The 26,431-nt window shown below is 51.5% G+C and overlaps 1 protein-coding gene, 1 long non-coding RNA gene and 1 pseudogene across 5 annotated transcripts in view; 2 read left to right on the forward strand and 1 right to left on the reverse strand.

Moving 5' to 3' along the window:
- Positions 1-26,431, reverse strand: part of LOC105496401 (hepatocyte nuclear factor 4 alpha) — a 78,573-nt gene that overhangs the window by 20,659 nt on the left and 31,483 nt on the right. The window contains exons 1-3 of one of the 3 annotated variants that reach the window (XM_011766788.2): positions 12,230-12,479; positions 6,052-6,226; positions 4,795-4,889 (exon numbers count right to left, since the gene is read on the reverse strand). In XM_011766788.2, coding sequence (XP_011765090.1) covers positions 4,795-4,889; positions 6,052-6,226; positions 12,230-12,344 — 385 coding nt within the window. In that variant the 5' untranslated portion in view covers positions 12,345-12,479. Of the gene's footprint in view, positions 1-4,794; positions 4,890-6,051; positions 6,227-12,229; positions 12,480-26,431 lie in introns of those variants that run through there. The other 2 variants (XM_011766789.2, XM_011766790.3) reach the window with 2 other exon arrangements.
- LOC105496402 (large ribosomal subunit protein eL8 pseudogene) lies at positions 15,392-16,203 on the forward strand (annotated as a pseudogene).
- LOC105496403 (uncharacterized) overlaps positions 19,397-26,431 on the forward strand; it is a 33,730-nt gene continuing 26,695 nt past the window's right edge. Inside the window, exon 1 of one of the 2 annotated variants that reach the window (XR_011613321.1) lies at positions 19,397-19,891. This is a non-coding gene — a long non-coding RNA (uncharacterized lncRNA). The remainder of the gene's footprint in view (positions 19,892-26,431) is intronic. The other variant, XR_011613322.1, reaches the window with a different exon arrangement.

The raw sequence follows: 26,431 nt of genomic DNA on the forward strand, positions 1-26,431 counted from the left end.
CCCCGACCCTGGCCCTGCCCTACCCTGCTTTATTTTTCTTCAGGGCACTTATTGTAGAATTATTTGTTACTTCCTTTACTATCTGTCTGTCTCTGAGAAGGAAGCTTCAGAAGGCCAAAACTCCAACCCTGCTGTCGCTGCTGTCATCCCAGCCACCAGAACAGAGCGTGGTACACAGTAGGTGCTCAATAAATATTTGTGAAGTGAGAGAAATAAGGTGCTGGAGGAGACAAGCTCTAATTCTTTTTCTTTTTCTCTTTTTGTTTTTGAGACAGGGTCTAATTCTGTTGCTCAGGCTGGAGTGCAGTGGCGCAATCATAGCTCACAGCAGCCTCAACCTGCTGGGCTCAAGTGATCCTCCTGCCTCAGCCTCCCGAATAGCTGGGATTACAGGCATGTGTCACCATGCCTGGCTTTTTTTTTTTTTTTTTTGAGAGATGGGGTCTCGTTATGTTGCCTAGGCTGGTCTCAAACTCCTGGTTTTAAGTGATCCACTCAACCTCACAAAATGCTGGGATTACAGGTGTGAGGCACCACGCCTGGTCATAAACTCTAATTCTTATAAGAACCCTATTTCTCCAGGGAACATTGACACCCTAGCTGTTCGACTTTCTCTTGATGTTGACACACTGTTAAAATCAGAGAATAAAAGTCAAATCCTCTGCATTGAGCCCGGGAGTCAGTGGATGGAACAGAAGTCCAGAAGCACAGCCTCCTCTCAGACCCACCACGTGGACAGGGCCAGCTCAGAGCACGGTTTCCCTGCCCGGGCCGTCCGCCCCACCTGCCCACACCCCTCCCACGGCAGCCTCCTGCCAGCGCCCGCACCCACCCACCAGGGCGCCAAGTGGCCGGCGGGCCGAATGAAAGGGCTGCTGTCAGCAGCTGCGGCTAGGGCTCCTCAAGGTTAGGCGGGCGTTATCAGTGCCCGGCGCGAGCTCAGTCACGGAATGATGTTTTCCAAATGTTTGCTCAGTATTAGCAGGGTCGGGGACCTAATGTAACTTCTATTGAATATTAACCGACCTGGGCAGAGGCGGAGAGGTGATGAGCCTGTCTTCCCAGAGAACTCCTGGGTAGGGGGCCGTGGGGAGCAGGGCCGTGGCTTCCGAGGAAGGTTCCATCAGATGGCCCCTGGGCCATCACCAACGCTCACCTCCTGCAACCCTGGGTCTGCTTTCTGGGCTGGGTTTTTGATGCCAGGAGCCGGATATTTGTCCCGGGCCTGACAGTGGAGGCTCAGGCAGGTGTCTGTCTCCCTGGCTTTGGGTTACAGGAAAGAATTCTTGGCCTGCTGTTGGCCCATTGACCCCCAGGGTTCTCCCTGGATTCTTTGTCCCTCCAGGGAGCCCGTTCCGGCCACGGTGGACTATCCTCTGGCGGAGACTTACAGGCCCATGAGACCTGAAGCCCCTCTCTGTGGTCGAGAGAACGTTTCAGCCGTCTAGATCAAGAAATGTGCCTCCCAAACGGATCACTGCAAGTTTCACTCCAGGGAGCGTGGCGTCTGCTCAGCTCTGGGGAGCCTGAGTTCTAGACCTGACTCCAGCCCTGACCCATCACATCACCTCTCTAGCCTCAGTGTCCTCTTCTGTAAAGTGGGGAGAGGGTAGGTTTGATGCCCTCTTATAAACTCAGATGGTCTCGAAATCCCACCTTCCCAGTTCACACTTTCTGGTTCTCAGGGACTATTTTGGATTTCAGTCCTCAAATTCTCCTAAGGTCATCAAGAAAAAGAATGAAAACTTGTCCCAACTCTCCGGGCCAGTGAGACTTCCACCGAGACTTTCTTCGGGCTTTGGGAGCTTCCCGGCAGGCTGAGGAGGGTTGGTGGGGCCTAGAAGACTTAGGCACAGCTAGGAATACTCTCATTTCCTACAGCTTGACCACAGTGACAACTGAACACTTTGTCACTCTGGCCCGTTCTCAAAACAACCAAGTGACTGCATGTGTCATGAACTTCCAGGTAACCCAGGCATGTAAACAAGCATCAGCATCGACTAACCCATGCTCACTTGCCATCAGCCAACTCTCCTATCCTCCGGGCAGCATGTCCGTTTCCCTGGGCCAGGAAGCAAGCAGCTATTTTCAAGGCTGAGCTAAGGCTGAATGGTCTGGGGCTCTCACCCCCTTTCCAGCAGCCTAGTAAGGGGTTTGCTGGCTTTGCAGCAGCTCAAGAGAGGGCCAGGGGCCGGGCGCGGTGGCTCACGGCTGTAATCCCAGCACTTTGGGAGGCCGAGGCAGATCACCTGAGGTCAGGGGTTCAAAAGCAGCCTGGCCAATATGGTGAAACCCCATCTCTACTCAAAATACAAAATTAGCCAGGTGTGGTGGCACACGCCTGTAATCCCAGCTACTTGGGAGCCTGAGGCAGCAGAATCACTTGAACCTAGGAGGTGTAGGTTGCCGTGAGCCGAGATCTTGCCATTTTACTCCAGCCTGGGCAACAAGAGCAAAATTCCAACTAAAAAAAAAAAAAAAAAAAAAAAAAAGAGGGGACCAGGGAACAAACACACCCATCCAAGTGGGCAGTGTGACTTGTGCAGGTAGGTCAGGGAGTGAGGAGCGAGACTCATAGGGCTGAAGCGTTCATTATCCAATGTCCTCATTTTATAGATGGGAAAACTAGAGGCCAGAAGGGACAGAAACGTCCCTAAATTACACAAGTGAAAATGACTCTGGATGTCTAATAAGAGACATTTATAACAACTGACCACACGCAGGACCATCCACTCAGGAGGGCTGCCAACCCCTCTCCCTTCTGCCTGTCACAGACCTGAGCTTTCACTGTGACAGAGATGTTCTCTCAAACGCAGTGCCCTCTGGATGACATCTAGGAGCAATCGTAGTGCCTAAAATCTTAGGCTTTTGGGATAATGGAATCACTGACTAATATAACCACGGGAATGTTGGAACCTCAGTCTGTACTCCTCAATCTTTTTCTTGCCTCCAGCTGTTCACACGTGCATCAGGTTCCCATTCATAACCTTTCTCGGTCCACAGAATGGAAGCTGAAGTGGATGGGACAGGCTCAACCCCATTGAAAACTGGGTTTGGGAGATGAGGGAGTGTCTGCAGCTTGAAAAAGCCCCTCTTGCCCTTAGAGAACCACTGAGGTCTAGATGTTAGAATTGTAGTGTTTAGAGCAGGCCTTGGGGACCACCCACTCCTGCATCGGGGTCAACAAGCCCAGATTTTCCAAGACAGCTCGTGAGTTCAAACTAAGGCCCCATAAGGATGAGACATAGAAGATATTTCCAAGGGAGGGGGCAGAGAAAACGGGGCCAGGAGCAGATACAGGGGAAACAGCGTCTACCAAAGCCTCCCCTCCCCTCCTTCTCAGTGGGCCCTGGAGCAAGCTGGGTCCTACATTCCTGCTTCTGGGGTGTGCTTGGGTGGTGGGGGTGAGGGGTGTTTCTACAGAACTAGCAGGACTAGACCAAGGTTTGGCTAGTGCGGCCCAACTGTGGACTAGAAGGGAAGGTCTGGGACTAGTTGCAGAGCTGGGAAAAGTTGACTTTAGAGGAGCAGGGAATGAAGAGATTCGAAAATGAACTCAAGTTACTTTTTTATTTTTCGCGAGAGAGTCTCGCTGCCTTGCCCAGTCTGGAATGCAGTGGCATGATCTCGGCTCACTGCAACCGCCGCCTCCTGGGTTCAAGCGATTCTCCTGCCTCAGACTCCCGAATAGCTGGGACTACAGGCATGTGCCACCACGCCCAGCTAATTTTTTTGTATTTTTAGTAGAGATGGGGTTTTACCATGGTGGTCTCGAACTCCTGACCTCAAATGATTTGCCTGCCTCGGCCTCCCAAAGTGCTGGGATTACAGGCATGAGCCACTGCGCCTGGCCTCAAGTTACTTTAAAGCAGTTAAAAGATTTTTGCTTCCCTTGCTTGGGCTGAAAACAATTTTAAACGTCCCTGGGATCTGGAGGGCATAAAATAAGAGACAGTGCTGAAGTGTGGTCCCAAAAACAGAAGCTCTGGGACCTCAGGTCTTCCAAGGAGCAGTTGTAGGGCCCTAGGCAAGTTGCTTAACCATTGTGGGCCTCAGTTCCTGCATCCACAAAAAGGGAGGAATTGTAATAGGTTCAATGGGCTGCTCTCCTTTCATTTTCATGACATTTTCCCACACAGGGTTGTCATGAAGATGAAATGAACCCAGCCCACTGAAGTGTGGAAAAAGGCCAGCCCAGTGACTGATACCTGCTGGTAGCAGGAGGCCTGGCAAGACCTTAATAAATATTGTGCTGTGGTCTTCTCCTCCTCCTTCGTCCAGGATGGGACTGGGGTCTTGTTCCCATTTTCTAGAATGTGAAGACTTTGGAGATCACCTGACACCCACAAATGAATACTAAGGGAATTGGGGCATTTGTCCCTGGGACAGGAAGCTCAGGCATCGGGTACCCCAGGCTATCCCCTTTGTAAAGCTGGGGTAGTGAGTACTCAGATGTTTGCAATGTCCTAATGTTCAAAATATTATATTAAAACACACACACACACACACACAATGTGGCTGCTTTGTGGTGGCACAGACAGGCAGGCAGGGGTGGTGGTTGCTGGGAGCCTGAGGAGCCAAGGGTAGGAGCTTATCTCTCTGAATCTTTCTCAAGACCAAGCCCAGCCGCTCCCTATGGTCAGATTTCCCGGCCCTCCCTCTTCTCAGCCATTAGCCAGTCACCCTGGGGCCTGCCACTGAGTCATAAAGTGTGGCTACAGTTGTAAATGACTGTCGGGGAGATGTGGGTGCAGGTGGGGCAGTGGTGGGGGGGCGGGGAGGACCGAGGCTCACCTTCCTTCTTCATGCCAGCCCGGAAGCATTTCTTGAGCCTGCAGTAGCGGCACTGGTTCCTCTTGTCTTTGTCCACCACGCACTGCCGGCTAAATCTGGGGAGGGCTTTGGATGGTTGGATGGAGAAGACACAACTTCCTCCTCTAAGGACAGAACTAGGGCCCTGGCTATCCAGTTGACCCCCCAGCCTCAGTGCTCTCATCTCTTCATCCCAGGAGTTCTCTCTTGAGCCCACCACGAGCTGGAGAGGTGCTATGAACTCTCTAAGAGCCCAGTCCTGTCCTGCTAAACATGGGGAAACTGAGGCTCAGAGAGGCAACATGTGGTCATGGGTCGCTCTGCTGGTTGGTGTTAGAGCTGAGTTGGGAACCTCGACCTCTTGAGTACCAGAGCCTTGCTATTTCCACCACATCCTATAAAAGCCCAGAACCCAGAGCAGGCTCCTGGTTATGGCTCAGAGTTAATACTTGGTTCACATAAGCCTCTCTCTGGAGGCGGATAGGAAGTAGAGGCAGTGCCACACAGTGGTGATGGGTGGGGTCCTGAATATTAACCCTGGCTCTGCCATTGATTCAAGCTGGTTGACCTTGGGCAAATGCCTAGCGCTCCACGCCACAGCTTCCTCCTCTATAAAACAGGAATAACAACAGTAACCATCTCACAGGGTGTTGACAGGTGAAATGAAGTCATGCACTGATGGGCACAGTCTCTGTACATGACAAGTGCTCACGATTGACAGCTGCTATGATTTTATTATTGTCGTTACCCAGAACAGGAGATGCTTTCGAAAGAGGGCTCTCCAAGGCCTTGAGAAGACTTAGGGTTTGGTGGAAGCCCTTGGGGTAAGTGGAATGGCCTGGGGTCGGTGGAGTGGCCTGGGGTCAATCTCTTATTTGTCCCCGAAGAAACACCAGAGTGGAAGACAGGCTCATCTACTGAGACTTCAGAAGAGGCCTCATGGAATGGGAAAAAGAACAATGGGCTCCAGGGGATGATTAAATACACACGAAGACTTAGTATGGTGCCTGGCGTATGATAAGAGCTCAATAAACGGCAGCCAGTAGCTTGATGATCAGTAAATGTGGTTCCTAGAATAGATGCTCATCTTGGATTCACAAAGCCTACAAAACCAGAAGAGCCGTGAAGGCCCTGAAGGGCAGCTGTCTCTGGGACCCACCCACTCAGGGAGAAGACAGACCTTGGGGCCATGAGCCCAAGTGTGCCCATTTCCCTGCTGGAGAAATTGAGGCTCCTCACCTGCAGGAGTACATGTGGTTCTTCCGCACACTCCTCCGGAAGAAGCCCTTGCAGCCGTCACAGCTCGAGGCGCCGTAGTGTTTGCCCGTGGCCCGGTCCCCACAGATGGCACACAGGGCGCTGACACCCAGGCTGTTGGGCGCGTTGAGGTTGGTGCCTTCTGACGGGGATGTGTCTGCACCAGGAGAGAAGGGAGTGAGGCTTCAGGAAGAACAGAAAGTCAGACATCTAAGAGAGCTTTGCGGGGATCTCTCCAGGGCTTCGGCCTCAGCCAGATCTGGGAGCTGTTCCCACTCCATCACCTCCCCGCTCAGTGACCTCCCGACTTTTTGGAGCTTCAGTTTCACATCTGTAAATTGGGGCTGGTTGTGACTTCACAGAGTTGTGTCTGAGGGTCTGCATCTCCCTGTGGTGGAGGCCATGAGCCCCAGCTTTCTCTAGGAAGGCATGAAAACCTGGCCACCTTCTGGGGTGGGAGCCTGCCTCCTAACTGGCGGGGGGGGCTGCGGAAGGGAGGAACATTCCCCTGCAATCTCTCCCCAGAACCAGGTCCTGTCCCTCAGTTCTCACCAAGGGACCAGGGCTGGGTGGATCTCAGCTTGCGTGCCCAGGGGCCCCGCAAATTCTCTGAAGAACGGGAAAGACTTGGGCCGAGAACAGTCCCACTCATGTGGCCTCCGAGGAGGGTCTGGACACGTCTCCCATCCCTCCTCTCCCACAGGCAAAAGCTATGCATCTACACAAATGTGAGGAGGGCCATAGAGGCAGGTGGAAAGAGGATCTGGGGCTGGGGGCCAGGAGTCCTGGGCATTAGTGCTGATGCTGCCACTAACTCGCCTGTAAACTTGGGCAACTTCCTTTTTCTTGCTTCAATTTCTTCTGGGCCTCAGTTTCTCTAACCATAAAAGGGAGCAGTTTGACTGGTCTGATTGTTTCCAAATTTAAAAAAATATCAGCAGCTGAACTCCCCCCGACCCTTTTTTTTTTGGTCAGCAAATCTTTCAGCAAAGATAGACCCCTTTGGAGAAGATGACAAATGCAATGGATCAGCCCCCGGGAAAATGCAAGTGTGTGTGCCACACAGTCCACACACATGCACACACGCCACACACAAGCACTCACACACGCACCACACAGTCCACACACATGCACACACGCCACACATAAGCACACACACGCACCACACAGTCCACACACGCACACACGCCACACACAAGCACAACACACGCACCACACAGTCCACACACGCACACACACCACACACAAGCACACACACACACGCACCACAGTCCACACACACACGCCATACACAAGCACACACACACGCACCACACAGTCCACACACGCACACACGCCACACACGCACACACACATGCACCACACAGTCCACACACATGCACACATGCCACACACAAGCACACACACACGCACCACACAGTCCACACACGCACACACGCCACACACGCACACACACATGCACCACACAGTCCACACACATGCACACATGCCACACACAAGCACACACACACGCACCACACAGTCCACACACGCCACACACGCACACACACATGCACCACACAGTCCACACACATGCACACATGCCACACACAAGCACACACACATGCACCACACAGTCCACACATGCACACACCACACACACAAGCACACACACACGCACCACACAGTCCACACATGCACACACGCCACACACAAGCACACACACACGCACCATACAGTCCACACATGCACACACCACATGCCACACATAAGCACACACACACGCACCACACAGTTCACACACACACGCACCACACAGTCCACACACGCACACACCACACGCCACACACAAGCACACACACATGCACTACACAGTTCACACACACACACGCACCACACAGTCCACACACAAGCACACACGTCACACACAAGCACACACATGCGCACTACACAGTCCACACACACACCCACACATGCACCACACAGTCCACACACACACACGCTACACACAAGCAAACACACACCACACAGTCCACACAAATGCACACACGCCACACATAAGCACACAGGCACCAGACATGCACACACGTGTGCACACACACCACAGTCCACCCACACCACACAGTCCACACACAAGCACACACACATGCACCACAGAGTCCACACGTATACACACCACACACAAGCACACACACGCACTACACAGTCCACACACACACGCATCACACAGTCCATACACATGCACACATGCCATGCACAAGCACATACATGGCCCACACACGCACACACACCACACAGACATGCACATACATGCGTGCACACACGCCACAGTCCACACACACCATAGTCCACACACACATGCACACACACACAGACCACACAGTCCACACACACCAAACATAAGCACACACACGCACCACACAGCCCACACACATGCAGACACACACCACACAGTCACACACACATGCACACACACATCAAACAGTTGACACACACCACACAGTCCACACACAAACACATACACATGCACCACACAGTCCACACACACATGCACACACCACACAGTCCACACATGCACAGACATGCACAACAGTCCACACAGGCACACACACACACCACAGTCACACACACACGCACACACACACATGCACATACATACAGTCCACACATGAACATACACACACACAGTCTACACATACACACACACACAATTCACACACACACATCAACACACACATATATACACTCATGTGTACACATACACTCCACACACATGAACATACACACACAGTTCACACATATGCACACATAGTCCACACACACACAGTGCACACACACATACACACAGTCCACACATGCACACACAGATGTGCACACACATATGCACACACAGTCCACACACATAACACATGCATGCACACACATGCACAGTCCATACACATGCACACACACGGACACATACACACATAGCACACACCTACATAAACGTGTGCACACATACATACAGTCCACACATATACATACACAAACACATAGTCCACACACACATACACACATGCACTAGCATACATACAGACACATACAAACACGCACACACACACACGCGTGTATTCATAGAAATCCTGAATCCGACCTTGGATTCCTCAGAGGCATCCAGTTAGACCCAGAGAGGGCCACGTGCTGTAGGTAACAGCACAGCCTCTGAAGTCCTTCTGCCCAGGATTCAGTCCCTGCTTGCCCACTTTTTAGCCATGTGACGCTGGCTGTGTTTGTTTACTTCTCTATGCTTTTGTTTCCTCATTTGTAACATGGGGAATGTGATATTCCCCTAGGTTTGTTATGGGGACCTGGTGAATACTCATTTGTGTATGTGAAGTGCTTGGTGCATAGTAAGCACTATATCAGTGTTCGTGAAATAAAAACTTTTCTGCATAGGAAAACTCTCAGAGCAGAGGACTTCCAGGCTCTGTCACAAGCAGACACTGCCGCATCTCATTTCTGCCCTCACAGACTCCCAGGTGTCCCCAGGACTTGGTGAATTATTCCTGGAGATGGGGATAATTGTTAAGCCACATGGGTGCCCTTTCTCCCTCGGCCTCTCCTCCCTCGACCCCGGGGGAGACTGACCCCACAGCTCCTGGTCATTCAGTAGGAGGCTGGGGAAGTAGCTCCCAGCTCTGGGGCAGGATGGGCTGGGGGCTGTCAGCTCTATCATCTCCCCTCTGAGGTCAGCCGAGCACCTCCATTCTGCAGGTGAGGACGCTGAGGCTTAGAGAGGACAAGTGGCTTCCTGATGTCATCGCACTGCTTGCTGTGAAGCAGAGCCACGGGTTTATGGTCCAGGCTTGCCGGGCTACTCCGGCCAGTGCCGCACATGTTGAGGTGTCTGCTGGGGCCTCTAATGAACAAGGAGCCCCCTGGGGCTGCCGCTGCATTGGGGTGGGGAGTGGACGGGGAAGAAATATCCTTGGAGCCTTTGAGCCACCAGCCCAGGATGTACTCAAAACACTTCAGAGGACAACTTCACATAACCCCAATTCAGACCACTTCCAACTCCAGTGAGGAACGTGGGAACCCTGCTTACAGATGCTCAGAGCCCTTGACACAACCCATGTTGGGGCCAGGCCCTTTACCAGGGCTAAGCACCGAGGCACCTTGTTTTATTTATCCTCTGGCCAGTGCTGGGAGGCAGACACTATTATTTATTCCCATTTTATAGATGAGGAAACAGGCTCAGAGAGGAAACTGCCTTGCCACGTTCACACAGGTTGGAAGGATCTATGCTGGATTTGCGCCCAGATCTTTCTGGTTCCAGAGCTGGAGGTGGTCTTGTCTTTGGGACATCCAGTTCAGGGGCTTGGCCTCTGCCTCAGGAGCACACAGTTCCTGGGCTTTGAAAAGGTGATGGGGTCGGGGAGCAGCCCGGGGCAGGGCAGCGGTCCTCGTGGGGCCACACGACACTCCACCTCGTACAGCTTCAACTTGTTTGCTATCTCTGGTGTGTTTTCGCCTCGCATGGTCCTCAGGCCTAAAAGTCGGCCAGCCAGCAGGCCTGGAGGACTGAAGCCTGTTTTGTAGAAGATACAGAAGCCAGGAGAGGGGAGGTGACATGCCCAAGGTCACACAGTGATTGGATAGCAGGGGCAGGTGAGCACCTGCTGAGCTGACAACAGGCAGTGCCCAGCGGCTGCCTCCTCGCTCTAGCTGAGCTGACCACAAGCTTCCAGGCCTCAGCTGGAGCTACAGCCTGATACTGGCTGTGTGGCTCCAAGACACACAAGGAAGTGGGGTGGCAGGCTGACCTCAGCCAGCTGCTGCCCCCTCTCCTCTGAGGCTGGCCTGGGACCGATGGCGCCCTTCCCTCCAGGAGGGGTTTCCAGGCCTCCTCTTTTCCCCTACCTCCCTGGGGAGGAGAACTGCCCGCCCCTCCAGATATGCTCCGGAGATGTCGGAGGGATGCCTAAATCTGCAGAGACACGCCCGCAACAAAATCTGCTCAGAGACAAACAGACATGTTGCTGATGTGAATCTCACTTGGTGAATGGCAGCAACAGAGTCCTGCACTTGGGTCTGTGCAATCGGGCACACCAGAGACCGCTGACCCCGCCCGCAGTACGGGGGACTGCATATGTACACAGGTACACATGGGCACACCACAGACCGCTGGGCACACCACAGACCGCTGACCCCCGCCCGCAGTATGGGGGACTGTGTGTGTACACAGGCACACATATGGCCAACCACAGACCGCTGACCCCCGCCCGCAGTACGGGGGACTGCATATGTACACAGCAGGTACAAATATGGGCACACGACAAAACGCCCACACAGGATAAAGATGCAGGAAGAACAGGGCACTCCAACAGGTCTACATGCACAAACACATGTGCTCTATGACCCGCACACACAGCACACATGTACCAACATCCACAGACACACATACACACACATAGTCACTTACATGCATAAGCAAGATCAACACGGGCACCTCCTAGAGACACAAACACAGACCCACTCAATGAATACAAAGGAAAATAGACCCAGAACTCACACACAGAGACAAATGAACACACATATGCAAATGTGTTCCTGAAGGCATCACCCCACCCATACAACCTACATGGAAACTCACCATCACACACGAACGCACACACCACACACACAGTGCTGAGTTGGCTTTGTAGTTAGCAAGACTTCCCTGAGAACTCCGTTTTCCCTAGGAAAGTCCCAAAGACACCAAGAAATGCAGTTATGTCTCCAACCACCATCTCCAGGGATACAATGTCCCTTGCTGTCTCTCTGAACCTAGGCCCGAGGGGTTCACAAAGCGGCCGTGCTGGGCTGAATTGCTGGAGCTGGGCACCAAGGGGGAGCTCACCATCACGTCACTGCGCCAAGCGCCAAGCGGAGCCGCTGTGAGGCAGTGAGGAATGGAAGGGCCTGGGAGGAATAGCCGGGATCGACTTTTGCTGGAAATTGGCCCTTGCAGGCCTCCCTTCACCCGGAATGCCCGTGATCACTGCACCTGGGCACATGGGCTTCACCTGGCAACACCTGTGCAGGCCTGCAGGACCAACCTACCATTTTCTATCATTCTCCTCCCACCCCCAAGTTGAGTGCCAAAGATCTGTTCCTGGACCCAGGCACACCTGCCCCCACTGACACACCTGCCCCCACCTACCGTTGCCCATCGTCAACACCTGCACATTCTCAAATTCCAGGGTGGTGTAGGCTGGGTCCAGTGCAGCACTATAGTCGGCCATGTCCATGTCGACGAGGGTTTTGGAGAGTCGCATTCTCCCTGCCTCCACGCCGCGGCCACCTGCCCTGCCCTGGGCGCCCACCCGGAAGGCCCCCGCCCTCCGCCCTCCCACTGCCTCCTCCCAGTGCCCTCTCTGCCTTCCTTTCAAACCGTCCTCTGGGAAGATCTGCTGGGAGTCTTGGCCTAGCCTCTGTGAAGGGGTGGAGGCTCTGCCGGGGAGGGGTGGGGGTTAATGGTTAATCGGTCCCCCGCCGGTGGATAGGCAGGGCGGGGCTGCAGGGATTTGGCTGTTTGTTGGTTTCTGGCTGACACCCGGGGTGCTAATTACAACTGTTGAGGCCCTAACTCACCGATGTTCAGTTATCAATTGTACAAGGCAGGCATCATGACTCATGGGCACTCATTTGACCCTTGACTCACCCACCCCTCCAAGCCATTGTCACCCCAAGTCAGGCATTCTAACTGATACTATCAGGCACTGACAGCCTACCTCCGAGATCCCCTAATTCAATAACTTCCCAAATCATTGACTTCTACCCTCAATGCTCTTGCGGAGATAAGGCTGCCCCATGGCCCATGATTTGGAAACCTAATCCCAGGCCCCAGATGCCAATCTTCTGAATCCTTGTTCTGGGAGCTCCCTTCCAATTCCCCTGCAGTTTCCCGGTTCCCCTGGGAGCAGAATGGACTGGAAGTTTGGGAGGGCCAGACTCACCTCCAATTCCCTGCTCCTGCTCCCTGTGATCCCACCCTGCCCCTCACCATCTCCCACAGCTCCCAGTGTTTCTGCCCAGGCCAACTCCATCTCGGATTTTCCCGTCACATTCTCCTGTTTCCCCCACCCCCACCCCCTCCCAGAGCAGGCAGATACCTGGATTTACATTCTGGCGCCTACCATCTACTAACTGGGACCTTGGGTAAATGATTCTCTCTGAGCCTCAGTTTCCTTCTCTGTAAAATGTACAATCAGCCTCAAAGGGTGGTCTGAGAAGGAAATGAGATGGCATAAGTCACACACCAAATGGGGCCTCATAGACCTCCATCCTCTTCCTCCTCCCTCTCCCCGTTGTGTATCCCCCTTTCCATCCCCGTTTCTCTCCACCTGTCTCCTACCTTCAGAGTGGGCTTGGTGGGGGTATCGCCAGTGCAGTCACAGGCAGCCCAACCCTTAGAAAGTCCTGGTGCCTGGTTCATCATGACTTAAAATCCATCATGACTTTTGAACAAGGGGTTGTGCATTTTTGTTTTGGTTGGGGCCCTGAAAACTACACAGCTGGTCCCGGCTGTCTGAAGCCCGTGGCGCGCTCTGTTCTTCTCACTCCCTCCAGCCCTCAGTGCCTTCTGTGCAGACATTTTCAAGGGCTGCCAATCAATCTGGGGAAGTAAAGTCTTGATGTAGAAGGCAGAGAGTGAGGGCAGAGGAAGGAAAGCCTGAGACTTGGGAGGCCTGGGAGCCTGTCCTCTGCTGCTGACTGGAAGGGCAGGTTGGAGGGACTTGGTGACACCTGTGAGCACGAGTGGGTGAATTAGTGGGAGCACCAATTAATGAGTGAGTGTGTGGGGGAATTAATGAGTGGGTGAATTAGGAGTGATTGAATTAGAGACGGTGAATTAATGAGTGAGTTGACTGAATGCATGAATTGAGTGAGTGAATGAATGAATGAGAGGGTAAATTACTGAGTAAGTGAGCAAATGGGTGGGTAAATTAATAAGTGAATGGGTGGGTGAATTAATGAGTGAGTGAATGAGCAAATGGGTGAAAGAATTAAAGAGTGGGTGAATTAACGAGTGAGAGAATGAGTGAATGTGTGGGTGAATTAATGAGTGAGCAAATCGGGAGTCAGAGCATGTGTTTGAGTGCTCTGAGGAGGCATCTCCATGTTCTTCCCACTGCTAGAAGCCCTTTCTCTGCCCTGCTTAGCTTTATTCTCCCCACTTGATCTGACCTCTGAAGCTGAGATGACTGGGAAGTGCTATATCCTGCAGGGAAAGGGGAGAAGGAGCAACTATTGTGGAGGACAAGAGAGGCTAGATTTGGTGTCAGGAGACCTGGGTTTAGGAACTGGCTCAGTCACTATTCCGATAACTTTATTTCCGTCGTCTCTTCTCAGGGCTTCAATTTCTCCCTCTGTAAAATGGAAAGATGATCCTGGCTCAGCTTTCTGTTGGCCAGGACAAGACTCTGAGGCAGGGAGCAAGAGGCAGCCCCCCACAACCCACACTTTTTGAGATTTGATAAGGGGCTGAAAGAGACCATATACCAGTGGGTTCCTCCCATGCCTACCCCAGGAATATCTGATCTGGCTCCACCGGCCTTGGGGGCAGTGCAGAGGTGGACAGAAACGGAAGATCTGACTAAGGGGTAAACACAGAAGAGTTTACCCCTTAGTAAACTCTTACTAAGGGGTAAGAGCGGAGGGCAGCTCCGGGAGGAGCCTCCAGGAGCTGAGCCCAGGCCTCTGCCACCTGCCTGGCACCTATGGCAGGCCACAGGCACAGCTACTCCCCACACAACCCAGCAATCCACGGCCTCATCCACTCTGAGGCACACTTCCACATTGCTTAAAGGGAAATGTGATCAATGGCATGTCAGAATTTCACTGGTAACAAAAATAACAATACGTTTTTCTATAGATGACATCTTAGATTCAATTAAATAAGGTCTACGATCAACCAGGATCAACCACACCATGCCACAGCCATGACCCGTTATATCCAAGAGCTACTAGGTGGACAGCCTGCAGATGAAGAGCTATTAGATACACAAACCACGACATACCTGACTTACCAAATGCACAATCTGTATGACTGCCTAGGAGGCACGTTCTAGATTCTCATCCCACTACATTATAACCTGCCCCATAAGTAAATCTGTCCACTCATTACTGTAAATTGTATAATCTATTACATACATGATTCATTCCACCCTTAGCCAACGCCAAACAATATCTTCTAGATACACATTCCTTATATAAATGATGCACCACCTATAAGATCTGCTGGCTCTGTGACCTCAGGCAAGCTATTATTTCTTCTATTCTTGTTGTTCATTGTTACCACATAGTTTATTTAAAGCAAGCTATGGCTCTCCTCCCACTGCCCAAGATACCAAAAGGAAAGAAGGTCAAGGGAAAGAAGGTGGCTCTGGCCCCTGCTGTTGTGAAAAAACAGGAGGCCAAGAAAGTGGTGAATCCCCTGTTTGAGAAAAGGCCTAAGAATTTTGACATTGGACAGGACATCCAGCCCAAAAGAGACCTCACCTGCTTTGTGAAATGGCCCCGCTCTATCAGCAGAGAGCCATCCTCTATAAGTCGCTGAAAGTGCCTCCTGCAATTAACCAGCTCACCCAGGCCCTGGACCACCAGACAGCTACTCAGCTGCTTAAGCTGGCCCACAAGTACAGACCAGAGACAAAGCAAGAGAAGAAGCAGAGGCTCTCGGCCCAGGCCGAGGAAGCTGCTGGCAAAGGGGACATCTCCTCTAAGAGACCACCTGTCCTTCCAGCAGGAGTTAACACCGTCACCACCTTGGTGGAGAACAAGAAGGCTCAGCTGGTGGTGACTGCACACAACACGGATCCCATCAAGCTGGTTGTCTTCTTGTCTGCCCTGTGTTGTAAAATGGGGGTCCCTTACTGCATTATCAAGGGGAAGGCAAGACTGGGACATCTAGTCCACAGGAAGACCTGGACCACTGTCGCCATCACATAAGTGAACTCGGAAGACAACGTCGCTTTGGCTAAGCTGGTGGAAGCTATCAGGACCAATTACAATGACAGATACGATGAGATCCACTGTCACTGGGGCGGCAAAGTCCTGGGTCCCAAGTCTGTGGCTCATATCACCAAGCTCAAAAAGGCAAAGGCTAAAGAATTTGCCACTAACCTGGGTTAAATGTGCACTGTTGAGTTTTCTGTACATAAAAATAATTAAAATACAAATTTTCCTTTAGCCAGAAAAAACAAACAAACAAACAACAAGCTGTGATAATACAGCTGCCCAGAATCTTTGTGGATTACAGATGCAAAGTAGCCAGAGATGTGTCCTTGCACCCGTAGTTCACTAACAGACAAGTCAGTTACATTTACTAAGTACAGAGAACTGAATACACATGACATTGCACATCCATCTTTTTGCTTTGCATTTCCATTTTAAACATATGTATGTTACAACTTTACATTTTATTTTATTTTATTTTTTATTTTTATTTTTATTTTTATTTTTTTTGAGACAGAGTCTCGCTCTGTCACCCAGGCTGGAGTGCAGTGGCCGGATCTCAGCTCACTGCAAGCTCCGCCTCCCGGGTTCACGCCATTCTCCTGCCTCAGCCTCCCGAGTAACTGGGACTACAGGCGCCCGCCACCTCGCCCGGCTAGATTTTTGTATTTTTTTTTGGTAGAGACGGAGTTTCACTGTGTTAGTCAGGCGGGTCTCGATCTCCTGACCTCGTGATCCGCCCGTCTCGGCCTCCCTAAGTGCTGGGATTACAGGTGTGAGCCACTGCGCCCGGCCACAACTTTACATTTTAAATATGACTCCATGTATTTTGTGACAATGGCTAAGAATGCAATGATCCCAGGCCCCTGAAAGAAGCACACATTGGTCTGCAATGCAGAATGTTTTCACTGGGGTACCAAACAAACACTTAACACATAACAGACAAAAAATCCTTAAAAATCAGATTAATACAATGTTCTTCATGTTAGATAAGCAGACAGAATGGGAAGTAGAAAGAGAGGACATTGGGGTGCTTTAAATGTACAGTATCTTGAGATCTTGAACGTTTCAGGCTCACACCTGTAATCCTAGCACCTTGGGAGTCCAAGGCAGGCGGATCATCTGAAGTCAGAAGTTCAAGACTAGCCTATCCAACATGGAGAAACCCTGTCTCTACTAAAAATACAAAAATCAAAAATTAGCCAGGCATAGTGGCAAGCCCCTGCAATCCAGGCTACTTGGGAGGTTGAGGCAGGAGAATCGCTTGAACCCGGGAGGTAGAAGCTGCAGTGAGCCGAGATTGTGTCACTGCACTGCTGCCTAGGTGATAGAGCAAGACTCTGTCTTAAAAAAAAAAAGAATGTTTCATTTAAGGGATGAAGAGACGTTGGTTCATGGGTACAAAAATACAGTGAGATAGAAGGAATAAGATCTAGTTCTTATAGCACAGTAGGGCGATTATAGTTAACAATCATTTATTGTATATTTCAAAATAGCTAGAAGAGAAGATCTGAAATGTACCCAACACAAAGAAATGATAAATGTTTGAAGTGATGGATATCCTAAATACTTGGATTGATCATGACACATTGTATGCATGTATCAAAATACATGTCCTCGGGCCGGGTGCGGTGGCTCATGCCTGTAATCCCAGCACTTTGGGAGGCCAAGGCGGGTGGATCACGAGGTCAGGAGATCGAGACCATCCTGCCTAACACGGTGAAACTCTGTCTCTACTAAAAATACAAAAAATTAGCTGGGTATGGTGGCGGGCGCCTGTAGTCCCAGTTACTCGGGAGGCTGAGGCAGTAGAATGGCATAAACCCAGGAGGCGGAGCTTGCAAGTGAGCCGAGATGATGCCACTGCACTCCAGCCTGGGCAACAGAGCGAGACTCCGTCTCAAAAAAACGAACCAACCAACAAACAAAAAAACGCATGTGCTCCATACATATGTACAATTATTATGTATGAATTATAAAAAGAGTCATTCCCTTCCTCCAAGGGAATTTTTTTTAACTAATGGAAAAAAAGAAAGCAACTTCATAACGCCCTCCAACGAGGAAGAACATTATCCTGACAATGCTTAGGTATGAGCACATAATAAATACAGGAAGTCACAGAGCAAATGTCACAGTATTGGTTTGGTTTTTTTTTTCTCTGCTTATAAAAAAATATTCAGCTTCCTCCTGTGGACTGAGTGGGTGTTAGCCTGTGGGTGTTGGTCTCTGGTGCCTGTATACCGGTGACTATATTCCCAGCCCAGGACCAGCTGTCTGTACAAGGTAAGTTTTATTTCGAACCTTGGTTACTCCTTCTGTAGAATGGGTCTAACTTGTAGTTTGTGGTGAAGATTAAATGAGAGAGTAGATAAGATTCTTAGCCCCCGCTTCCCCCGACCTCTCTTTAGGGGAATAAACCACAGATCTTGTAGTCAGATAGATCTGGGTTAAAATCCAGGCAGTGCCAATGTACCAAACTCTGTGACCTCAACTTCTACCTTTCTCAGCCTTAGTTTCAGCATCAGAAAAATTGGGTTGATACCTTCTTTGTAGGATGATTCAAGCATTAAATGACCAGGTGTACGCACACAGTACAACAGTAGCAATTACTGTCATTGGTCATTGACTTCATGAACACTGGCCACATAATCAGTCAGAATCAGGACCCCTGCTCAGGACAGCTCCAGGTACCGCACGCCCAGCCATGAACAAGGTCTGGCCTCAATGCCATCAATTTAGCAGCCGTTCTTTACCTCGGCTCACCGGCTGTCAGGCCCCAACTCAAGAGGCAGCAGATTCCAGGGGATAGCAGAGGACCTTGGAACCCATCGAGAGACCCAATTGATATGGGAAAGAGGGATTGCCCTGGTCAGCCTGCAGTCGGGGAGGCATGTATAGGGAGCTCGTGCCTCTGCTGTGGATGGTGGTAAGGGAGCTGCCACTGTGAACCACATTGTTTTTCTTTTACATTATAATAAGGTCTAATGTTTACAGAGAAATTCTGTGCTAGTCCTAGTGCTAAAAACCTTCTACTCTTCTCATATTATCTGCCCATTGAGATACAGGCTATTGTCATCCCCATTTTAAAGATGACAAAATTGAGGCTCAGAGAGGTGAAGTGACTTGCCCAAAGCCACACAGCTCGTAAGGGAGGGGCTGTCGTTTGAACCCAAGTCTACCTCCAGAGCTTGAGGGCTTCACCCCTCTATGCACTGCCTGGATCATGACTCCTTGAATCCCAGAAAGGACTTCAGAATTCTAAGGCACTGGAGCTGCTGGTTTCACTGCCTCAGTCTTGCATGGGAACTCAAGGACCTGAGAGGTAAAGCACCTTATCCCTTGGCATAGGCAGGTTCAGGGGCATCCTCCACATGCCTGGCCACCCCAGGGCTGCCTGGCATCTTCTCTTCCCTTTGGTGCTCACCACACCACTATCTCCTATCTTTTCTTCCCCACCCACCACTCCGGGAGCGGTGCAGGAAAAACTGGGACTTATCAAGACAAAGAACAAAAGTCGTGGAGGAAAGAAGCCAAGAGCCATCTCCACTCTGGGGTAGGGCCCTTCAGTTTTGCCCCTTTGAAATTTCAAATTCCAGTTTGTGGACAAAGTCCTAACTATCTCACAATATAGGTCCCCAACCACTGACCAAACTCCAGTCCAGGCAGCCACCAGCTGGCCTGGTCTTGCTGCTTCCTTTAGCGGCTTCCAAGGTCCAGGGACATGGGGTCTGGGCCACCAAGAGGCTCTGCCAGGCTATCCCTGCAGCCACAGCCACCCCACCGGACCCCTGCCTCCCATCTGAGAGGACAGCCCTCTTCCTGGAGCTGGGATCTGACGCTTGCTGATATCAATGGCAGACACCAGGTAGGTCCCCTCCCTTTCTCTTCTTTGAGCTCCTAAAATGCTACTCATACCACCCTCTGCACTCTGGGCGCAGGCCACCATGGCTTAATCAAATCAGGCACCCACAAAGCTTCAAGACTGGAAAAGATGCCTCGGCTAACCCACCCATTTGGTCAACTGAGGCCGTCAGGGGAGTGGCAGCTGGTCAACTGAACCATAGACTCGGGGCCCAGACCTGGGGCCCCTCACAGAGCCTCAGAGGGTGAAAGGGACTTGCTCAAAGCCACGCAGCGGTGATGGGTGAGCTTTGTCTTAACAACGAGCACTTTCTGCTTCATCACAGACCATGAGTGGCGTTGTGTTTGTTCACCCAATGATGGGTGGCCACTGGCTTGTCACAGGAGTATTTCCTAGAGGAAGATGAGGGAGCTTGGGGCTGAAGGCCAGCGGGTTTGGAAGGAAGCAACATTCATGTGGTTAACTGATAACTGGGCCCCATCCCTGGGCCTCCTTCCTCCCTCCCTGTCCTCATCCTGATTAAGACCAACTTACCCAGCTGCTAATCATTGCTGAGCCTGTTGATTTTGCCTTAAAAAATTAACTGGGCATGAGTTTGCGGTTTTCCTCACCCCTAACCCTGAAAAGGCCTGGGTGGGCAGGAGGCCTCCAGGGTTATGCAAGAGGCCGCTGGCCTCCCAACGTATATCCCACGGCCACCTCGGCTACTCTCCAAAGAGGAGGCTTTGCTCAAGAGTCAACAGTCTGCTTGTTCCCCCTGTGCTGGGTCCTGAGCAAATTTGCTCTGTTACCAAAGAGAGATAAAGGCAGCTGGGGGAGAGCTTTCCAAACAGGGATGAGAAGCGGCAGCTTTGAGCTTGGGGTTCTAGAACTCTGCAGTGTCAGAGCCAGGAGAATCTTTAGGTGGGCTGGGGCTTTTCAAGTTGGGTTCCAAGGCTCCCAGGAGCCGAGGGTATGCATCCACAGGCCCAGCTTCAACCGGCGACTCCCTTTTACGTGCAATCTTAATATTTTATTTGAGGGTTGGAAAACCACTGATCCACCCTCATCCCCTCATTGCACAGATGGGGAGACGGAGATCAGAGGGGGAAGTGACTTGTCCGAGGACAGAAGGTCACCGCGGGTATTCAGGGGCTCCAGCCAGCATGGGAATGAATGGGGGGCTCTCTATGGACCTGAGCAATGTCTTGAAGGACATTGGTGAAAGGACATTGGTGAAAAAGACAGCTCTGCAAATGCCTTGCCATGCCGTACTCCCCCTCCTCCCAGGGCTAGCTGGAAGCAGAGAGGTGCCTGAGAGCCACTGGAAGACCCAAATCCATGGAATCCACCTGGCTCTGTGTCCCATGGGCCCTGTGAGGATGTGACCAGCAGCCATGCACTGCAAACCAGAGACTACATTATAATCTATCTCAGCCACGTCCTGTCTCTGGAGGAATCAGGCCCTGAAGAAAGATGCAGAGCCCTGCCCTGACTCTCTCAACCTCTCCGAGCCTCAGTTTCTTCACCTGTAAATTGGGAATTATAATAACTTCTAGGGTTGTCATGAAAATGAAATGAAGTGAAATATACACATTGATCATCATGGCCAATGGATATGCAGCTGTTTTAGGGGCTTTGCACGTGTTACTTCCTGGATCCTCCCAGCCACTCTGGGAGGTAGGCAATGTTTTCACTATCATTTTACACAGCAGAGGCACAGAGAGGTTGAGTCATATACCCATGCTCACACAGCTGATGAGAAACAAGAAGTAGAATTGGAACCTGGGCAGTCTGTCTCTAGAGTCCGTGCCTTTAACTCCAGGGCTACCCTTCCCTTCCAGGGATGCCAGTGAGAGATGGCCAGGAGAAGGGCAGAGAGCATGGCACTGTGGGAGATGCTGACTGCAAGGCTCTGGAGGTAGGGCAGAGAGTATGGTCTGGAGAATGATCAGGAAGGAAGCCAGGAGGACTTGGATCTGTGTGGGTGGGGCCTCTCTGCAGGCTGCCTCCTGCCAGGTGGCTTATGACATCTGGGTCGAGGGTGTTGCTGTCCTCCTGTTTATGTTCATCCCTCCTGTTTATGTTGCTGAATTTATCCGCAGGGGTGACCTTGGGAATTAATGCGGCCTTCCCGGCCCTTGTGGGGCCTGAAGGCTGATGGGAGCCGCTGCCTGACCCAGACTCTGGTTTGGGGAGTGAGGGCTGAGCCCTCATCCCAGAAGCCACCCTTGGTCTCCCCATCCTCTTGTTCTGAGGGGCCCCAGGGATTTGTCAGGTCACTAAGGTGAAGTGTTTGGAAGTCCTGAGGCTCAGGCCAGTTACTGCCCTGTATAGTTGTGCAGGTTGCTCACTGCACAAAGGTTCTCCATCCAAGAGGGTGAGTAGGGATGGAAATCTGGCCCCTGTTCCACTTGCCGAGCGAAGTGCCCATGAAACTCTGCCTGCCCAGAGTGGGATGCCTTTTTCTTATTTGCCCAAAGGCTTCATGTGAGCTGCTGGGTGCCCTGCCCCAGCTCTGGTTCCAGCCACTGTGTGTCCTTGGGCAAGGTCATTTCCCTCCCTGGCCTTGGTTTCCCACTGGAGAAGTTTTGTCTAACAAAGCAGAGACTCAACCCTGAAGATGACATAGAATCATCTGAAACCTTTAAAATTTACAGATGTTGGCCAAACACGGTGGCTCACACCTGTAATCCTAGCACTTTGGGAGGCTGAGATGGGAGGATTACTTGAGCCCAGGAGTTTGAGACCAGCCTGGGCAACATAGAGAGATCCTGTGTCTATTTTTTAAAAAGATTTTTTAAAATTTAAGACAGATGCCCAGTCTCCATCACAGACCAATGATCGAACCTTGGGGTAGGGGTGGGGAGGTGCCAGGCATCTATATTTTTGTGCAGCCAATATTGAGACCCACGGTAGAGGGCTTGAAATTTGAAGCTGGAAAGCCTTCGATGGCATCCAATTTCTATCACTTACTACAACTTACTAGTCAAAACTTCAGCGAGGCTCAGTTTGCCCATCTGTAAAGTAAGAATGATGATCGTTTCCTCACAAAATCAAAATGCTAATTAAATGAGATAATGTTTAGACAGCGCTTGGCAGCGTGTTCCCCAGGTAGGGAGCTCCTGATTCTGGCTACCAAGACTATTATTGTTGTTATTGGCAATTTGACGTTGAAAAGACAAAGGGCCCTTCTAGGTTAAGTATTCAGTGACTTGAAGACAGGCCTCCTCTGTTCCTTTGAGTCCATTTCTAGTACCCGGGTCTAAATCTTGGCTGCACACCTGTCATGTTATTGAGTTATGTGTTATTATTATGATTTAATATTTTACTTAACTTGTGAACATCTTTACATTTAGTTTTGAATTGGTGCTACATTCACACAGTTCAGAAAGAAAACATAAAAGGTGTATATTGAGAAGTCTGGCGTCCACCTCTGTCTCCTGTTCACCTGTTCTCCCTGACTTCCTCACTATGGGAGACCACATCCCTTACAGATGTATCTAGGTTTCTTTATACAGACCAGACAGCACGTAAGATCATACATGAGTAGTTTCTGCTCTTACACTGTTCTATATCTTGTTTGGTTCATTTAACATCACAACCTGGAGATCTTTCCACGGCAGCTGAGAGTAAGCTTTGAGGAAGGAAGGGTTGTTGTCTCCCATCACAGGTGAGGAAACGGAGGCTCAGAGAAGGAATATCATTTTCCCAGTGAGCCAAGGCAGTGGTGTTAGAGCCATCTCCACCTGGCTCCAGAGCTGGCGTGTATGCCCCTGCACTGATATGGCCTTCCACGAAGCCCGGCCCAGAGAGCTTCGGAGTCTGGTTAAACCTCTCCCACGCAGGCCTGGCCTTCTCAGGACAAGAGATGGGGAGGGGGGCTGTCAGGGTCCTCACTGTGTCTGGACCCAGAAATCCCAAAGAGAGGATGAAGTGTGGAACAAAGAATGTCCCAAGTCATCCAGATAGGGACCCAGTGAGAAGGTGTTCCCTGGATGGAACAGTGGGGGCCTGGTGGCTGTGCCCGCCAGCACTGGAGAACCTGCCAGGAACTCTCTTCAGCCTCAGGTGGTGCGGGTGGCAGAGGAAGTCAGGAGGAGGATGAGAGGCAGGGAGGGAAGCATGGCCGATGAGACAGGCTCTGGGTGAGGGGACGGAGGGGACCCCATGCCTGGAGTTCAGGGAGGAGGATTTGGAGCTCAAGGTGGAAGTGGCAATGAGATTTTAACCAATTGTTGTCTGCTTAGGGAACTTCAGGGTTCCCTCTGGATTCTTGACCTGCTTCAGTTTGCTGACTCACTGACTTTGGGCAAGTCATTTTCCCTCTCCGTGCCTCTGTTTCCCCAACTGCAAAATGGGAGAGATTAGAGATCTGGTCTTTAGGCAGCCTTGGAGTACCCCTAAGACTCCACGGGGCTCCCCTCACCTTGTTGAGGTCATCTGGATCCTCCTTCTGTGATCAGAACGTCATTCACCCATGAGGGCCCTGGACGTTCCTGGGTTAGGGGATGAGGGTACAAATCCTCCACACTGCTCCCAGTCTGGAATCCTCCCCCTTGGTCCTGTGTCTCTCTCCTACCATCCCATCCTTCATTCCAGGCAGATGTGGAGTCAGGACCATACCTGGTGGGTCCCGGGGGAAGCCCTGGCCCCAGTCCGACATCCTCCTCCTGCTGCTATGGGGTCCCGCACAGTGCACAACCTCTTCATCCTTGACGGAGCTCCTGCTGGCTCCCCTCGGCACCCCAGACCCTGTGAGGGCCGCTGGGCAGAGTTAATCCCTTAATACTGGTCACAATGAGATTTCAGGGATGGTGGGAGGCGGTCTCCATGGAAACTGCAGACCTGTCCAGGACCCATGCAAGGAATTAGCCCCAGGGCTCTGCAAGGGGCTCCTGGAGAGCCAAACCCAATAGGAATGGGAGACGCAGTGGTCTGGACTCCTGGGTCCTGCTCTGGCCCTCTTGTTGTCTCTCTGGAGGGCTTGGAAAAAACTGTAAATCTTGCATTGCTTCAGTATTCTGCTCAACTGGACAGAGCCATATTCACAGGAAGAGCCCTATCACCTTTCTGAGCCTGTTTCTCCATCCCCCTATTGGCGTTGTAATCAACCCAGTGGCTTTTCTAGAAGAGTGCAGGCTTCAGAGTCTGCCAGACGCGAGCCTGAAGCTCAGCTTTTCCCTGTAAGACTGTAAACTTAGCCGAGGCATTTCACTTCTCTGAGCCTCAGCTTCCTCATCTGTATGATGGGCACAGTAATAGCAACACGGCATCCCTTTTGTGCTGGCTGCGGGGTGGTAACACCCAGTGAATGTGAGTCTCCTCCTCACCTCTGACTGCCCTGCCCACACTGCACATTTGCCCTCCCCAGCCACCTGTAGCTTCCAGAACCCCGTGGTCTCAAGCAGAGAGCCATCACACTTCTTTCTTTGCCTTCTCATCCTCCAAGTCCCATCTTAGTCATCTTCCTCCGGGAAACAGAACACCGGGGTCCTCCTCTGTCCCCCCACAACCCCCAAAGCTTTACATCTTCATAGTTTAGTCAGATGGTAGCTAGACTGGTTGTCTGCCTCCTCCATTGGACTCTGTCCCATCTACTGTTGTATTCCCAGGACCCACTTGATATAAATAGGCTGGATGGATAACTGAGTGAATGAAGGAAGGAAATCGTCCATCGAAACATTCAACATTTATTCAGCACCTTCTGCGTGCATCGTTGTGGGTGGTGGAGATGGCAGCAGTGAAGACCACGCAAAATATCCCCCTCAGAGGGTTGCAGATGAGCAAATAAAAATACAGGATGCCTAGTCAAATGTGAATTTAAGATACACAAGGAATACTTTGTTAGTATGAGCGTGTCCCAAATAATGCATGGGACCTACTTATACTCTTAAAATGTGCTGTTCATCTCACACTCAGATGAAACTGGGTGTCCTGTGTTGTGTCGGGCAACCCTATACCCTCCCTCACAGAGTTTGCATTTTGGTGGAGAGGCGGGTTGCAGACATAAGCAGGTAAATAAATGAAAAACGAAATCAATTACAAACAGTGGTTAAGTGCAGTGAAGACGCACAGCACGATGTGATAGCACCTGGAGACGGGCAGGGGGCGATCCCCTGAGCTAGTGGCCTTTGCCTGCACAGGTCATTTTAGCTCCAATGAGATGCCACTTTGCAAAAGTTCTTTGAGGATCTTAAAGGGCACGGTGGAGGCTGCTAAGTTTGAGAGAAGGACTCTGAGGAGGGCAAGGGGCGCGCCTGAGGGAGGGGGGCTGCTAAGTCTCACTTGATAGACTCCACAGTTTTGCAACTTGGATCTGGGCCTTCACAAACCTTCGCGAACCCGCAGCCCCACCCCTCGGGTCAGCCAATGTCTTCTGTGGGGCTGGGAGCCAGGGGAAGAGGCCAAAGGAACTGTGCAGAGAAGCGTGGCCACAGTTGGGAGCCCTGACACCCTTTCCCGCCCCACCTCGTCCCGCGGCTGCCCCAGGGCGCAGGGCAGGGCAGGGCAGGGCAGGGCAGGCACCGCGCTGAGCCGGAGGGCGTCCCGGAGGAGGCGGCC

Source organism: Macaca nemestrina, chromosome 15, assembly GCF_043159975.1.
Source record: "Macaca nemestrina isolate mMacNem1 chromosome 15, mMacNem.hap1, whole genome shotgun sequence".
Classification (NCBI taxonomy): Eukaryota; Metazoa; Chordata; class Mammalia; order Primates; family Cercopithecidae; genus Macaca; species Macaca nemestrina.